We start from the raw sequence: 17500 nt of genomic DNA, 5'->3' as shown, positions 1-17500 counted from the left end.
ACCAGACTCACCAAAGGATCCAAAGATACACTATTGCCGTTGGTTCACTTTGAATCCTGGATGAAAACACACACTCAGAAATGTTCTGAAGCATCTTTTTTTTTAATATACTATATTCAAAACCTTGAAGTTTGTACATGTGCAAAATTCATGAAAATGAGTTATGCTTCAGCTTCATAATTGAATCAAAGCTATTAAACTATGTTTCTTTTTGGAGGTGAACAAGATTGAAAAGAATAAGTTGTCCTGAGGAAGCCTTATCCCAAAAGGATAAGGTGAAGTACATTCACTGTCCACCATCTACAAGGCACAAGTCAGCAGTGTGATAGAATACTCCCCACTTGCCTTGATGAATCCAGCCATAACAAGACTCAAGAAGCTGGACACCATCCAGGACAAAGCAGCCTGCTTGATTGGCACCACATTCATCCCCGCCACCATCCATGCTCAGTAGCAGCAGTTGGTACTATCTACAAGATGCACTGCACAGATTCACCAAACATCCTCAGACAGCACCTTTCAAACCCACAGCCACTTCATTTAAAAGGACAAGGGCAGCAGATACACGGGAACACTAAGCCTTGCAGGTTTTCCTCAAAGCGACTCGCCATCCTGACTTGGAAACATATTGCCTCTCCTTCACTGTCACTGGGTCCAAATCCTGGAATTCCCTCCCTAAGGGTCTACCTACAGCAGGTGGACTGCAGCGATTCAAGAAGGCAGCTCACCCCCACCTTCTCAAGGGGCAACTGAGGACAGGAAATAAATGCTGGGCCCAGCCAGTGAGACCCACGTTCAGAGTGAATAAAATAAGCTGAGTAGCTAATACCATTGAACACCAGACAAGTGCAACATCCCAGGTGGTATGTATCACGGTGGGTTGTAGTTAGTCTACAATCCACGAAGGTTGACGATTTTGTTCATGTGGTGAATCGGAAATTAAACTTTAACATGTCAGCAACAAATTACACTGGCATGAAAAAGTTGGGGAAATTGGCCAGAGAGTGCGCCTGAACATGACTCCAACCAATTTCTCCCTTTAAGTGGAAGGGTGGAGGAGAAGGAAAGATATCGAAGAGTCAACATCTGTTGAAGTGTACTGTTCATTCCTTGTGTTGAATCCTTTTATTGTTGCCCTGTCAATGTACTCCTTCTGGCCTAGCCCTTGGGTATCTCAGTGTTGGGTAGCTTTGGGTGTTGGGGATATGTGACCCCGAGCGCGATGAGGAGAGCCCTCCCATATTCAGTGACCGAGGAGCCTTCTCAACGTGAGCCAGCTTGTGCCCAGGCAGTTCCTTTTGCAGTTCACCAGGCTGGAGCTAACCAATATCACAAACTTTCGGCTTCCCCGCTGCAACCCTTTCAACTCTTTGAGCCACACTTTCAGAATGTTTCTGTGAAATGGTTACTCGGCTATTGCAGCGCTGAATCTAATTTAGAAACTGAGTTTCGAACAAATGGTCAGTGAAAATTCAGGCATTTTCAGTGTCTTGTGATTGTCCCCAGTATTCATTGTGGCTGGTGAATCGTTGCCACATAAGACCACCGTGGAAATCCAGAAACTGGGGGGGGGGGGGGGGAACAGCCACATCGTTCCCGAGGTAAACAGACCGACTGACCGGCCGCTATCAGATTTAATCTTCCAATCCAAGTGTTTAATGCATTCATTTCACAACTGCAACAGAAGGGAATGCGCTAAATGAGAGTTTGGGTGCATAAAACAGAAGGATGCCTGTGTCTTCATTGTACCTGAATGTGATCCTGCGAAAAGTAAAACAAAGTTAAAACTAAAATAAATAAAGCGAATTGAAGCCATTCTTTAAAATTCCAATGAATACGGAATTTACTGTACAACGTAACAAGCGTTTTACAGTCAAATCAGACATTGCATCACGGCAATCAATGTTACAATGAGATTAATTCACACAAAGTTGTGCCAATACTTGGTTAAAAATCACACAACACCAGGTTATAGTCCAACAGGTTAAATTGGAAGCACTACCTTTCGGAGCGCTGCTACCTGATGAAGGAGCAGCGCTCCGAAAGCTAGTGCTTCCAAATAAAGCTGTTGGATTATAACCTGGTGTTGTGTGATTTTTAACTTTGTCCATCCCAGTCCAACACCGGCACCTCCACAATATTCACTTGGCCAGTGGGATGTACGATTAACATTAAAATTGACACTTTATATCAACGTTTTACTTAGACAGGTCAAACATGATTTATGGTGTTCAAAATTCCAAGGGTTTTATTACGCGCAAGCAGTTCTCGACAATGAGACGCTTTTGAGTTGGAGGCATTTTATCAGGAACTTGGAACAATCTGTTTAATGTTGGCCCGCGGCTGGTTGGAACGGCCAGAGGGGGGCGCATTTTGCTCGCGGTTGCAGTCGGTCGATGGCTTGAGCTGGTTTTATTTTCACAAACCACCAAGAAATACATCTTTCGGGATCGTTTCAAAAAAAGGTCTCCCACTGCAAAATGCGCAATGACTTCCGTGTTTTTTTTTGATATCGCATTGGAATGCAATTGACCGCTGGCAAGCAGCGTCACTTTAATATTTGAGAAAAAAGAAGTTTTTTTTAAGAATGCGTCAAACCCAGTGATATCTAGAAATGTCACAATTACAAGTATTCCTTCAGCTACCGTCAATGCACATTATTTTTCCTTGTCGTGATTGTTTGTAAGGAGCGGGTGTTTGGACTAGATGCTTTTGTGGCTCGAATAAATTAGTTTTTGTGAATATTGACTGGGCGGTGCAAAGGAAGGCTGTAGGATCGGTTATGGATGGGGCGTAAAAATCTGCACATTTAGATATGGCATAAATATCTATCGTCTCTGAAATAAAGGTGTTAAAGTGATAAATGTTGGATTCGGTGCTGTCCCTTTTAAAAACGGGCACCTCGGTCATTTTGTTGGCAATTTTAGTTTTGATGCGTACAAGGGGGAAAACATTAATTCCCTGCCTTGGTGTGTTAACGTTCTCTAAGTAATGATATTTGAACTAACAAAGCCCATCATATAACCGTAAGCCGTTTAATTTCTCTTAATTGTAACTTAGATACGATAAATAGCCTAAAGGACTGTTCCATACTGGTCACTGAAAAGTTCCAACTCGAGCTGACGTCCGTACATTTACTTTAATTATGCAACATTTACTAATTTATGCAACATTTACTGATTTATGCAACATTTACTGATTTATGCGCTGGTGTGTTTTGTAATTTAACTAAAACAACAGCAAAACCGAAGGGGTCCTCATTAGGATGGCCTTATGTAGCGATCATTTTGTCGTTGCTAAAACAAAAAAAAAGTCCTGCACAATACATGTCAGAGTAAAGTGCCCAACGAAGTGATAAAAATGCTGTTCTGCGTGATAAAACTTCACGGGGACCAGAATTGAAAAAACACACACAGCGCTCAGTTAAAACGGCGCATCGTGTCCCCTTCGAGTTCGCCCACCATCAATACTTGTTACATTTCACTGGCCAGAGGCATTTCGCGTCATTTTTATTAGATAGTGGTTATTGAAATAACGTTCCTTCGGTGGGCCCGTCCCCTGGGGAGTTTTGGAAAAAAACAAGCATAGATACATTTGTACAGGATTTCAAATTTCCTTGTGCGAAGCTTATATCTCAAGTTCCAAAGCCGGTGTATCCTATTGAGAAAAGGGTTAGTTTGACTGTCAGCTGTGAGCCCAGGTCGGAGAGGCAAACTTGGATTGGGAAGCGATAAGAGAGGGGAATGGGAGCGACTCTGATATCTCCCGCAATTTAAAAAAAAGCAGCCACACTCTCCTCCCGGTGAGTCAGGCACACTCTCTTCAAATGCCGGGCTTTTTTTTAACATTAAAAAAAACTGTTAAAATTATTTACGACAGTGTTTGTTTTAGAATGGGTTGCGGGTTTCGGTTCAGTAATATGTAAATCCTAGAACGTCTTTCCAGTCCCATTCTCGAGATAAAAATGATTTATGCAGATGTCAGCGAGTTCTAGATGTTGTTATGTTATTGACGCTGGGAATCAAGGAGAAAGGTGCAAAATGTGGGCAATTGGAAAGTGGGTGAAAAATCCTTAGGAAGGAAATGACGAACGAAACTCTGTGTTTAACAGTCACACCTGTGCCCGAGAGATGCAACAAAGGTATCTCTCAAACATCAAACCATCGTCCTGGAATTGTTCTGACCCTAACATTTAACTGAATCTAAAACACATCGAAGGGTTCAGGACACTGCCTTCTGATATGTTGCCCATCAATCTCTACTCAAGAACTTACAGCGCCTCCAGGGATAGTCGGGCACCCACAGGACTTGGTGTGTGGTTTCAATTGCATTAACTATTCACACGGCTTCATTTTCTACTGTGGTTAACGGCGCCAGTTTTGTTTCATTTTCACCTTGTGTTTGGGGGTGGGGGGGGGGGGGAGGAGGGGAGTGGGGGGGAGGAGTTTGTGTTCTGGAGGAAATGAAAACGAAGCGCTCGGGAGTCTCTCAGAGAAGAGGTGGGTTCGCCATTGTATCTGCCAAATGTAGTGGGTTTAACTTGGCCATTGTGGGTGATTTTTACCGAGAATCGAGATGCTACATGCAACCCCCCCCCCCCCCCCCCGCCACCCGCCGTGTATATTGTGATTTTCTAGAATAGCCCATGTTACCGAATTGGTGATGTCTCAGGAAATTTGGTGTTTCCTCCCCAACCCTCAGAACACCCTCCCTCTGTCAACAAATGAAGTTCATTCCTTGCTGTTAAAAACGGAGATGTGTCAGGGTATCTCCTCGAGTCACTTGTGCGAAAAATAAACAGATGGTTTCAGCGGATTCTAAAAATAGCCCAGTCAACATTTGTGTAACTCGCAAGTTCGGAATCTACTGGCTATTTCATTGGATCGGTGACCCAGGCGGTTTCTCTCCCCCGCCACCCTTCCACTCCCCCTCCCCATCTGTTCCCCTGACCTCTCCTCCGCCCCTCCCCTCTCTCCCACTACCCTCTCCCCTCTCTCTGTCTCTTCTCTCCCCCTGCCCTCCCCACCCTCTCCTACCTCCCCTCTCCCCTCCACCGCTCTCTCCTGCCCTCCCCTCTTTACCCTGCCCTCCCCCTTCCCTACCCTCCCCCTCCTCTCCCCTCTCTTCCTCCCCTCCCTCCTCTCTCCCCCTCCCCTCTCTCCCTCTCCCCACCCCCTCTCTCTGCCCCTACTTCTAGCTCGACCTTCGCACATTGGCCATTCAAGGTGGTGACTTGCAGCTGTCGGGAGACGGCTTCCTGGGCTTGTTGCACCGCTCTCTCCTGGGCTTGTTGCACCGCTCTCTCCTGGGCTTGTTGCACCGCTCTCTCCTGGGCTTGTTGCGAACTTTGCTGCAACTTTGTGTCAGAGCGGAAAACCTGGGATTGGTGGGGCCGGCTGGCAGCGCAGTGCGCCTGCGCCGTCAGGCTATTTCTCCCAGGACTCGGTTGAAATAGGAGTTAGTTCAGGGGCTGTCCAGGATTGCAGCTCCGCTCAGCACCGGCCCCTCTGTGCCCAGCTCACAGCATGCCAACCTGGCTATGCGCTTGTGCTACCACCTCCGCCAGCTCCATCTCCGCCATTCGCTCAAACGAAGAAGCGGCGAGTCTAGCAGCGGCAGACGAAGTCCCCGGCTCAGGTAACTCTCCCTGTCCCTCCTCTCCCTTCCTTCGCACGGTGTTCGCCTGGGGAAGGGACGGGGGCATTGGGAAAGGGAAACGGTGTGGATTGTCCGCCGAGTAGTTTGGGAGACACAGCGCACGCCGCTCACTCACCAGGCAATGTGTTTCGGTTAAAACCAGCCGAGAGACTCCAAATGTCCATCTCAATGGCAACTTGCCCCTTTGCTGCAGTGTCTGGGTGTTTGTGTGGGGGTGTGTTTGTGTGGGGGCGTGTTTGTGTGGGTTTATGTGTGGTATGTGAGGGTACGCGTGTATGGATTTACGTGTTTGTTTCTGTGGGGATGTGTGGGGGGTGTTTCTGTGGAGTTGTGTGTGTGTATGTGTGTGTGGGGGTGTTTATTGCGTGTGGGGAGATGTGTTTGTGTGTGGGGTGTTGATGTGGAGTGTGTGTGTGTTTCTGTGTGTCTGTGTGGGGGGGGGAGAGGGGGGGTGTTGATATGGAGTGTGTGCATGTCTGTGTGTGTGTCTGTGTGGGGGGGATGTCAATGTGGAGTGAGTGTGGGGGGCATGATGATGTGGAATGTGTGTGTGTCTGTGTGGGGGGGATGTTGATATGGAGTGTGTATCTCTCTGTGTGTGTGGGGGGGTTGATGTGGAGTATGTGTGTGTCTGTGGGGGGTGGGTTGATGTGGAGTGTGTGCGTGTCTCTGTGTGTGTGGGGGGGGTTGATGTGGAATGTGTGTGTGTGTCTCTGTGTGGGGGGGGGGGTTGATGTGGAATGTGTGTGTGTGTCTGTGTGTGTGTGTGTGTGTGTGGGGGGGGGGGGGTGATGTGGAGTGTGTGTGAGTTTATGAAGAACCTGTATTGTGTTGCTCAGTGGAAATGTCCGGGTGACCCTATTAGTTTACATGAGTTTAACTCTGCACACCGAGCAGAGTTACACAAACTCGGATCGACTTGTATTTCAGAAAATCGAAGTTGTGTCTTCCCCTCCCTCTGTCCTTCGCTCCCTCCCTCGCTCCCTTCGTGTCCGATCGGCCAGGAGTGTGTCCGTTCACACTGTGGGACCACAATTTGGATCCAGTACAGTTCCATTCTCCCCAGTTGAGGTCCCTCTCCCTGTTCGCAGTGAGAAATTATCTTGTAAGTTTTGACAGTGCCTGGGAGAACACGTGCTGGATCGAAACACCATGGGAACCACTTCCCGCTCACCTGAATCCAAGCGATCCCACTGCTGCTGCTCAGAGACATCACTTTTCGAAGTGGCGTTTGTTGATATTTTACCCAACTGATTCGGAAGCAGTCCGGAGAGGTATAGTGGTGAAGAGCACACTAGCTTTATCCGAAAGTCCAGTCAGGCTATTGTAGTGATCCCAGCTGTTTCCGGTACAGGCAACAGTTTGCTCCTATTAACTTTAATAGGATGCATTTAATAAGAGATTCCAGAGCGGTTTATAAGACTGTCATTAACAGGGTGAAACGCGCCGAGCACGTTTTATTCCCCAAAATGCCTTTGCTTTATCTCCACAAACTAAAACTTTCTCAAAGTATGACTTCAGACGAACGAAAACTTCTTTTTCAGTTGAGTAGCGAAGTATCATTCTAATTTACAAATGACGTCCAGCTTAGCTTTTAAAACGCGTTGCCAATCTAGTGAGAGAGCGTCAAAACACGAGCCGTACTGGACAATTCAAATCGTCTTTTATGATAATATATTTTAAAAGCTAAAGGCTAGTCCGCCCCAAAGTTTTCCGCGTTAAACTGAGTAACAGGACAGACTAGCACCATCTGTGGCCTGTGTGCTTCCAGCGGCCTCCCAAGTCTGATTCAGGAGTTTCAAATGGAATTGTGTTAAAGGCCCCAAATATTACATTTCTCCAGCAGCATGGGACGTATATATTAAGGTGGGGGGGTGGGGGGGGGGGGTCCCTTAGTGCCCTCATATAGAGATAAGTCTTTTCATCAGAAGCATGCTGGCATCCGTGAAGTGTCGATAAGTAAAGAAGAGAAGACAGGCTTCCCCCAAACTGGGATATCAAACAGCTGTAAGCGCGACTTCTACTCGCGCTGTCCACCTTGGATTGAAACCTTTCCTCAGAGTATTCTCCTGCTTTCGGCTTATTCCCCCCCTACTCTCTGCATGTTGATGCTGTTTGTTTGTCTTACTCGGTATATTCATCAGCAGTGCTCAATGTAAAGTCCTCCGAGCCCCTTTTATTCTCCAGAGTACCGATTGTAATAATCTGATGAATAATGGTGCCTTCGAATCATTTAGAATGTAGATCGAAAGGCAAATACTGATTGATATCTCGCAGCGCGCCCGACCTCCCGATATTCTCGAGTTCCATTGAAGCAGTGCGTTTCTGATCAGAACTTCCATCAGCCTCACAGCAGGATTATACAGAAAGGAGATACACTGTCAAGTTTCTCATCTTTTATTGCAGGGCAAACTTATCTTGGAAGATTGAAATTTATTTCGCTTTATTTCAAGCAGTTTGTGTTAATTATTTAGGAAGCAAACTTGCCGGTTTTGTTTTAACACGGTGATCTGTGGTATTTTCATGTGATCAAGAAGTTTGAGATTTGATTTGTTTAACGGAAAGCCAGTGTCAGTTAGGTCAGCGAGCTAGAATCAGCATCCCTCACAAACGAATTTTGGCTAATCCAACCTGGAATGGATTGCTTTCCCGACTTCATTGTTGTTTGCAATTCCCGGGAAAGTTAAAACCGAGTTGGACTCTCCCGGTTTAGTTTCTGCTCACTCGGACGCAGTGAAAGGATCATGTTTTGAGAGGGACTGAGGAAACAGTGTTATGTTTATCACATTGGCCGGGAATCGCTTCGTATTTTAACACGCTCCCCGTTCTTAACTTCACCGAAATTGAGGGAACCGGCCGTTCATACTCATTAATATTTTAGGTTTTGCATTAAGGAGGAGTTTGCCACTTGTCCATTATATTCATTATTGCATTTCTGTGTATGTGGCACTCTCACAACTTTACCGCAAAGTGCAGAATTAACGTCGTTTATGAGACGGTATACCTGAGCAAACGGTTAACAGGGAAACCAGACTCAAGTCGGATCATGGCCATTATATTTACCACCCTAACCAGCGAAACCCCGTGTGATTTTTTATAAATACAGTGTTGGAGCAGGTGCTGAACAAATCACCCTTCTATTCTCTCCTGAACTTTCCCTAATCGGCCTCACACTCTCTCTCCGCGATCTCCGAGCTTTCTGCTTGGTTTTACTGGAGCGATCCGATTCTCTCGCGTCGAAATTGTCAGGCCCAGAATTTTTTGGAACTCAGTCAGCGATACTCCAATTGTTGCAACCCTTCGCGCCTTTTCCAGTGTTTTATAATGGACTGTTATATTGTCGATTTTTTGTTTTAAAAAATGGCCTACACACAGCGAGCGTTTTGAGAGTTCTGTAATGGTACAGTGTTCAGGTCTGTATATGTTAGCTCCCATTGAACGTGGAGACTAGTGTCTGTCAGTAACAAACACCTGTAGATGTTGTAAAAATACTTTAGTTTCGGAAACATGTCCTTCTTTACAAAAAAAAGTCACCAAGTTCCATAAAAAAGCTGCGCCTTAATAAGGGAAACTGAACTTGGACGGGGGATTGAGGTGGCTGTAATACGTTCAGAGTTCGCTGAAAGTGTCTATAGCTGTTACTGCCATAATTTAAATAGTTTCAAGCTGAATAGGAGTTGCTTCTCCCAAGAGATTTCCCTGTTCGCTGCCTCGCGGTTTACCTATACTGTTAGCCAATTCATGGTCTCTGTAGTCAAATCATGCAGTTTACGATTTGTCTTTGAAGAGGCGTGGACGGAGATCTCCCTCTCCCTATCTCGGAGTCGGTATTTGTGCTTTTAAAATCTTTCGTTTCGTCCTTACGGACTGAACTCTCTGCTGCCTGCTCTGACTCTCTCTTTTCCAATGCTGTCATCGCGGGCAAGTTAATTTGTGAAAATACCATCCTATTTACTCTTACGTGTTATATTCTGTGCATATATTGAAACGGTTTCTCGGGGCTCTGTGGGAATTACACCCGAATGTATTTGTTGATTCAGGGGATAGAAGAGGATATCTTTCTATTGGCCCCTTGAGACCGTGTACAAACGTAATGTTGTTCCCTGCTGGTTATTTCTGTATTTGCTGTAGATGCCAGTGCATTTGATTGAAGATAAATTAAACTGATTCTCACTTGTTTTGTAGAGTATCTGGATTAAACTGTTGAATTCAGTTTGAAAGTGCTTCGATAAATTAAGTGAGACGTTTAAACGGCCAATTTATTATAGCGCTTTTGCATAGGACTGCATTGGTACAAGTGAATATGATTTTTAAAAAATATATATGGTTTTGTGGTTATCTTTCAAGATAATAAGGTCGCGGTCAAAAGGCTCAGTTGAAATAGGACTCAGATCAAATGGGTGACTGTTATGGAGAAATCGAGACCAGAGTTAGTTATGCCCTTTGTCTGAATTAACATCAAGGATAGATATTTCTCTGTAAGACTCAACTAAATGTCTTCGAAACCTACAATTAGGAGGTTTAATTTTAATTGTTTTTTTTAATATACGTACCCGCACAAAGACATTCGATAAAACTGAACGTACGTGACGTGTTTCAGCTATTTAAATCAGCCCCACATAAAATGATTGATGCAATGCAACGTCGTTCACTTTGAACCTGTGAACACTTTGTTTTATTTCTCTGACAGTTGTAACAACCAGCAGAGCAGGTTCGTTCGTTCCTGAATGTTGCAATCCAGTTCGTGAAATAAAATTAGTTATTTCATTTCGACCAATTACTGTTACCGTAAGAATAAGTGAGATCGGATTGGTTGCTACACTGCAGTATAGGTTAACATAATAGGAGCTAATCAGCATCTAATACAATTACACTTGTATAACCCAGCCCTGGGATTTCACGCACACTCACACTCACACATTTCCCGTGACTGGTTGCACTGAGTATTATCTGCCGTGACTGTTGAGAGGTAAAGGAGATTTCTGGTGTGACTTTTCTTACCAACAAGAATGGAAACTCTCACCAATTAGCAAAGCCAATCTTAGCGAACTGTCACAGTGTTTTATTCTGGGTCAATGCAGAGGAATTCCACATGATGTCAGTTCGCTTGATTTGCCAATTCGTTTGAAATGATTTATACCGATTACTGTTCTGGGTCTGCGCGTTTTATAAAGTCAAGCTCGGCGTCTGAACGAGACGGCAAAGAGACCCGAAAGGTTCTTTCAGAAATTCCCTTTGTTTTTGAGAAGTGACTTCCCCCCCCCCCCCCCCCCCCCCCCCAAGTGATTCGCAGTTGCCTTCTGAAAGGAAATTTGGAACCACTGGCGAGATCTTCCTAATGGTCTGAAGGGAAGAGAACATTACTCCAGAGTGCACTAAACCCGCTGCTGAGCTTAACGCCAAACAACACGAACGAGCTGAGTCTCACCTTATTTACCGGGACACACCAGCGGTCAAGTGATTTCTACTGCTTCGCTCGGAGTTAACAGCGTATGTACAACCTGCAGCATTCAACATTGACCGGGTCCTGCAGGCTTCTGACAGCGACTGACCGGGGGGACCACCGATTCGCTGCTGGAGGAATATAGGAGGGGGAACATGGATCTAAAACGAGAGAGCAATCTCAGCAGTAGATGAGGGCTGCTTTAAACCACATCTACCGCTACCATAGCGGCGGAATTTCGTTAAAGTCAGGAACCTTTGATCCCAGCGACCGACCGCATAAAACAGACCTCATTGTGAGGCTGTCCCTTTGATGTGGAGCCGATTTTAAAAAAGTTTCCATTTGCACTCATCCTTCTTTTATACCGATGGCCAGCACTCCGGTGCTGATAAATAAGAATTAATAATATATTTGGGTTTCTACTTTTACGAGTTTATTGCTTGCAATGTTCTTTTGTCTTTTTTTCTCACTAGACAGGAGAGTTTTATTTGTGTTTGTTAAACACGCTGTCCCACAGTAAAATTCCGAATAATCAGGTCAAACCCGCCGGTTCCAAATCCATTTGTGCATTTGGAAACCTGCAAGTCTTACTTCTCACTGCCGCCGCCTTCATAAATGGTTTCGCGTGGAATCTCGGACCGTTTTCATTTTAATTCATTTTCAGGCCATAGTGAGGCACTCTTCCGGGGAAAAAAAATACTGCGAGAGTCCGTGGTTGGGATTGGTTGTGTTTTTTAAAAATGATTTAGCGAGGCAGCAAATGAGCGACCACTCGGGGCAAAGATACCCGCCTGTGACGAGAGAATACACCCCCCTTCTGATAGCAGGGCTCCACAGCCGGGAGAAACACAGCCTCGGCTGGCCTGGCAGCATCTGTGCCCAGTCAGCGGTTCGGCTCAAGTGATCCTGCTTGTTTCTGTCTGCATAGAGTTTCTCCAGCCATTTCTGTTTCTGTTTCAGATCTCCGGCCTCCGCTGTGTCTTGCCTGAATCCGACTGTTCTCTCACTGTAGGTTATGTGGAGATGCTGAGCTGGAATATAGGAACATCAGTCGGCCCTTTGAGCCTGTTCCTGAATCCAATGAGACCATGAGAGACTGATGGTGGAACTCCATTTACCCGACTTTGGCCTGATCCCTTAACCCATTTGCTTAATTAAAAACTCTCTCAGATTTAAAAAAAAGCAACCGATCCTTCATCCACTGCTGTTTGTGGGAGAGTTCCAGACAGCTGCCACCTTGTGTGTGTGTACAGGTGCATTCCTGAACACATCTCCTGAAGCTCTGGCCCTCATTCTGACAATACCCCTAAATTCTAGATTACCCATGCGGTGGGATTACTCCAGGATTACCCCATGCTGGTCATATTTGCCAATCAGTTAAATCTTCGATAAGACAGGGTGTAACGCAGCCACTCACTGCCTGTCTTTTGTTTTGACTCCTAGGTTTCTGCAAATTGGCCAGGTCTCCCGCAAACCAAGTGCCTCCGAATAGCGCTATGGGCAGTAAGACCATCCCGGCGCCAGTGCCTATCCACCCATCGCTGCAGCTGGCCAACTATGCTTTCCTGCAAGCTTCCAACGGCATGCCGAGCCCTTCCGAGCAGCTGCACAACCTGTATGGGTTCAGCACCCTGCACACCGTCCATCTCCACCAGTGGACACTGGGTTACCCTCCAATGCCACTGCCCCGTTCCTCTTTCTCCAAAGTGCCTGCCGTTTCCGCTCTGGTGGACACGCGATTCCAACTGCCCGCAATCCCGATCTTCCCGCACGTGTTCCAGCCGAAACAGGAATCCAGCGGCTTCCCCAACAAGGCCAGACCCAGGTTTGACTTCGCGAATTTGGCCATCGCGGCCACCCAGGAGGATCAGCCCAGTCTGGGTCAGTTGGATGGACAGTGTTCTCCCTCGGCCATCGGCTCCCTGCTGGATGCCACCAAGTTATCCCCGGAGAGGAAGTCCACCAGGGGCAGGCTGCCGGCCAAAACCAAAAAAGAATTTGTCTGTAAATTCTGCGGGAGGCACTTTACTAAATCTTACAATCTTCTCATACACGAAAGGACCCATACGGACGAACGGCCCTACACGTGTGACATTTGTCACAAGGCATTTAGGAGGCAGGATCATCTCCGTGACCACAGGTGAGAAAGGCATCGACCTTTGACTTGCCAGGGCCCAGCACTTGTTCACTTGTCCAACACCGGCGTCTCCAAATCATCATTTCCAAAGGTTGAACACCCCAGATGATTTGTGAAATCGTGCACCTAAATTGCTTATCCAGCCACGTATCCATTACAAAGAAAAACAGAACGTGCTGGAGAAACTCAGCAGATCTGGCAGCATCTCAGGGGAGAGAGAAAACTGAGTTAAGGATCCCCTGTTTCTCTCTCTCTCACTCACTCAACGCACCTGCTGAGTTTCTCCAGCACTTTCGGTTTTAGTTTAGAATTTTCAACATCCGCGGGTGTCCGTTCTAAGATGTATTGATTCGAATGTCTCAAAGTCACACTATGATTTTTTTTGTGAGCTTGGTTAATTCGAATGACAAATAACAAGACTTTTTTCTCTCTGTTTTTAAATGTAGGTACATTCACTCCAAAGAGAAACCATTCAAATGTCAAGAATGCGGTAAAGGATTTTGCCAGTCCAGAACGTTAGCTGTTCACAAAACACTGCATGTGCAGGTAAAAGAGCTGAAAACCTCTAAAATAAAGTGCTGAGCATAGTTATCTACAAACAGGTCTCAGAGAGGAGCACTGAGGAAATGCGGACAGACCTGTCAAATTCGGACACAGCATGGACTATATCCAATCTGCTGCTGTTCTTTTCTGTTACTTGTATTCCAATACAGATTATCTGCGGCATTCTGCTATGGGAAGACCTGTTTCTAAAGTCTGAGCACAAAAAAAATCGTTTTGTTTCGTTAGGTGCCCCTTGAATCGAAGGCGCTTGAACTGTGTGTCCCACCTCCGGCAGGAACTTGGGAGTTGGAAGGTGATGATGTGTCTTCTGTGTTTAACAGGAATCTCCGCACAAATGCTCGGCGTGTGGCAAAGTGTTTAATCAGAGAAGCAACTTGAAAACTCATCTCCTCACTCACACTGACATAAAGCCTTACCACTGCTGTCAGTGTGCCAAGCTGTTCCGCAGGAACTGCGATCTGAGGCGTCACAGACTCACTCACCTTCTCAGAACCAAGCCCGGATTACCAAGGGCTGCAGGATGTGCAGACAGACCTGAGTGGAGTTACCAGGCCTGGTCACCCCCGAGTTTAGAATTGTAGGGTGGAGCAGTGACCTAACCTCAGCCAGGAACCAAAGAAGGCGACAATATTGGACACGTTGTGATGTTTGAATGTACAAGGAGCGCCTGACTGAGAGAGAGAGAGAGGATTGAGGGACAGTGTGTCATCTGGGAATAGGAAACCATGGTTAATGTGACGGCAGGATACAAAGCGGAGACTCTAAACTTCTGGCCCTTGTGGTGAAAATCGAATACCACCCAAAGCATAAATAGTGCAGCAACGTACTGTGGCTGGGTGGAAAACTGCAATCCAATGCTGCAATAGCTTTGAACTGCATTGTGTGAATGACTGCAGTCAGCTGAGCTCAGTGTTAAAACCGTGGGCACACCTTCGTTAGAGAACAAAACAGAAACGAAATCAGAACACAGGAACACACAACCATGCAATGTAAGGACATTCCAATCGGCGGGATTTTTTTTAACACAAATTGTTCTTTGTAAATGTTTTTTGGCACTTTACGCTGTTTTTTTTTACTATTTTCATGTATCACTGGATTTCTAATCTTTTGAAACGAATAAATTGCCATTTTAAGGCAGCACGCTGAACATTGCTTTGCTTGAAAAACACAGGACTGTCAGTTTGGGACGAGTGCGTGTGGCTTCCGTTCACAGAGAGCAAATTAATTTGATTTAAAAAACACACACCAGTTACAAGACATCTATTCAAAAACCTCCAGATATTTTCAAAGAGGCCGTGGTCCTTTGCTTCGCCTCGCTCATATCAGCTATCTTACATATAAAACATGTACACAATTTTTCAGATATTCGTTGACATTTTAAAACATTTCAGGATTTATGAAAAGGCGTTGCCTCTGATGTGATCTCAGTATGAGTGTGTGTGTGAGTGTGTGTGTGTGTGTGTGAGTGTGTGTGTGTGAGTGTGAGTGTGTGTGTGTGGGGAGGGGGGAGGGTGGGGAAGCCTTGGGGTAAAATAATCTCCACATTGAAAGTAAAGGGTTTCTCTTTTCTAGCTCTCCAACAGATTTCAAGTTAGCGATTTAATACTAGCCGGATTCTGCCGGCCCGAATGGCCATGGGAAGATTCGTGGAATCTGAACTAAAAGCCGCACTGTCAGGAGAACTTTGAAACTGTCAATTCTCGTTAGTAAACTTACCTCACACACAGGTTTTGAACATCCATACAATTGACCAGGTCTGATCTGATCTCCAAAAACATGCAGGCTCATTAAAAAAAATCATAATTAAACCAAATTACCCCTTTGTTGTAATATTTAATTTTGCATTTCAATTTCACCCGGAAAACACAATGCTTTCCCTGTCTTCTCTCAGTGTTTTTATTCTAACAAAGTCGTTTTGAGCGCTGGCGAATTCACTAAACGAATCAAAGCGCGGTGAATTATTTTCACACTGAATTTGCCTGTTTTTTTTTTGACGCAGATCAAGGGTACGTTAACCTTAAATCTTTAAAAAAATCTGCGGATGCTGGAAATCAGATACAAAAACAGGAATTGCTGGAAAATCTCAGCAGGTCTGACAGCATCTGTGCAGAGAAGTCAGAGTGAACGTTTTGTATCCAGTGACCCTTCTCCAGAATTGATGGAAACGAGGAGAATGCTGGTATCATTGTTCAGTTCGGTTTCTTGAGCAATTTTGTATAAAACTCTGGGTTGATCGGTAGGCATTTATGCTGATAGCTGGGTCATCCGCTGAGTCAGGTGCCTGTAGAGTACTGGTTGTCACAACTTTATAGGGCATATCAAAAAACCCCTTAGAACCACATTGGTAAACAGCAGGATATCTGGACGAGCCCAGAATTTATTTATCGAACCCAATTACTATCCTGGCGTCTTTACCTTTTAATCCTTGTTGTCACATGTACCCACTTCAATCGAAGGAAAAGGTATCGAAAGATCCACACGGGAAAACCTGACTTGTCCGATTTTCTTTTGCACAAATGGCTGTATTTTTCTTTCAGACTTCCAGCATCTCCAGCTTTTATTTACGTTTCAGCTCTCTGTTCACACTACTTGGCTGGAAATCCCGTTGCAACGGCTTGGAGTGACCCAGCAATGGATAAATATTTAGAGAGGCAATGTTCACATTTTCTGTGTATTTCGACTGCCCACGGGCTGAAACTGAAAATACTGAGGAGTTGGAAAGGACAGTGTAGGATTTTGTTTTAACCGCGTTTAACATCAAATTGGAGATGGACTCTCAGTTTTTTTTTAACTGAAGTGTTTAGAATTTTTAAAGTAAGTTCTCTGCCTCTGGGCCTATGGTGCAACACTAGCTCTGGTGTCACAAAAGAGACCACTTTACAGTAATTCTAAAGTTGTGGAATCTCTGGAGTAACTGGAGTGTCAGACAACAGAAAGTCCATCTGTGAATCATTGCTTGTATTATTGCTAAACTTCGAATTTAAAGGTAAACATACTTAAAAGTGGGAATGAGGAATTGGAACAAGAAATACTACACCGACCGTCATTTGAACAATTTTTTAGACATCTACAATTTCAATGCAAATGCTTTGTTGGAACTGAAATGTTGACTCATGCCTTCTCTATAACTTGCTCTTTGACCTCTGTATATTCAATTTCTCTTCTCACTTTAATTTTTAAAAACTTAGTACATTATATAGAGAATGATACAACTGCCCTCAATAAAACAATCAAATGATTTCTGCCAATCAAAGTGAAATCAATCAGCTGTGGGCAATGATCTTTTGTTCAGGTTGGGCACTGAATGTTAACACTAAGCATTTTCAGGTAACGACCACAGAGGCCAGATGTAATATGGTGCTCATTGTCTTCACTGTAGCCAGGCAGGAGGCTGGGAGAACACAGCAACGCAGGCAGCATCAGGAGGGAAAGGAACACAGCAAGGCAGGCAGCATCAGGAGGGAGAGGGGCACAGCAAGGCAGGCAGTGTCAGGAGGGAGAGGGGCACAGCAAGGCAGGCAGCATCAGGAGGGAGAGGAACACAGCAAGGCAGGCAGTATCAGGAGGGAGAGGAACACAGCAAGGCAGGCAGTATCAGGAGGGAGAGGAACACAGCAAGGCAGGCAGTATCAGGAGGGAGAGGGGCACAGCAAGGCAGGCAGTATCAGGAGGGAGAGGAACACAGCAAGGCAGGCAGT

At 45.4% G+C, this 17500-nt stretch overlaps 1 protein-coding gene across 2 annotated transcripts; it reads left to right on the top strand.

Moving 5' to 3' along the window:
* The first annotated feature begins 5185 nt into the window (after nt 1-5185).
* On the top strand, nt 5186-14949 carry osr1 (odd-skipped related transcription factor 1). Of its 2 annotated transcripts, none has more exons than XM_072562711.1 (4): nt 5186-5637; nt 12545-13241; nt 13685-13784; nt 14123-14949. In XM_072562711.1, the coding sequence occupies exons 1-4, from the start codon at nt 5526-5528 to the stop codon at nt 14381-14383; spliced, it is 1170 nt and encodes a 389-aa protein (XP_072418812.1). In that variant the 5' UTR covers nt 5186-5525; the 3' UTR covers nt 14384-14949. The 2 variants fall into 2 exon arrangements, with proteins under 2 accessions (XP_072418812.1, XP_072418822.1); XM_072562721.1 differs by lacking the exon at nt 5186-5637 and adding an exon at nt 10964-11148.
* Nucleotides 14950-17500: the final 2551 nt, after the last annotated feature.

This window comes from Chiloscyllium punctatum, chromosome 3, assembly GCF_047496795.1.
Source record: "Chiloscyllium punctatum isolate Juve2018m chromosome 3, sChiPun1.3, whole genome shotgun sequence".
NCBI lineage: Eukaryota > Metazoa > Chordata > Chondrichthyes > Orectolobiformes > Hemiscylliidae > Chiloscyllium > Chiloscyllium punctatum.
The sequence above is the reverse complement of the archived record's forward strand: the minus strand, read 5'-3'. Positions and strand labels throughout refer to the sequence as shown.

Coding starts and splice junctions, on each gene's coding strand:
- osr1 (XM_072562711.1), top strand. CDS start 5,526: ATGCCAACCTGGCTATGCGCTTGTGCTACCACCTCCGCCAGCTCCATC. Junction 5,638..12,544: donor AGACGAAGTCCCCGGCTCAG/GTAACTCTCCCT, acceptor TTTGACTCCTAG/GTTTCTGCAAATTGGCCAGG. Junction 13,242..13,684: donor GATCATCTCCGTGACCACAG/GTGAGAAAGGCA, acceptor TTTTAAATGTAG/GTACATTCACTCCAAAGAGA.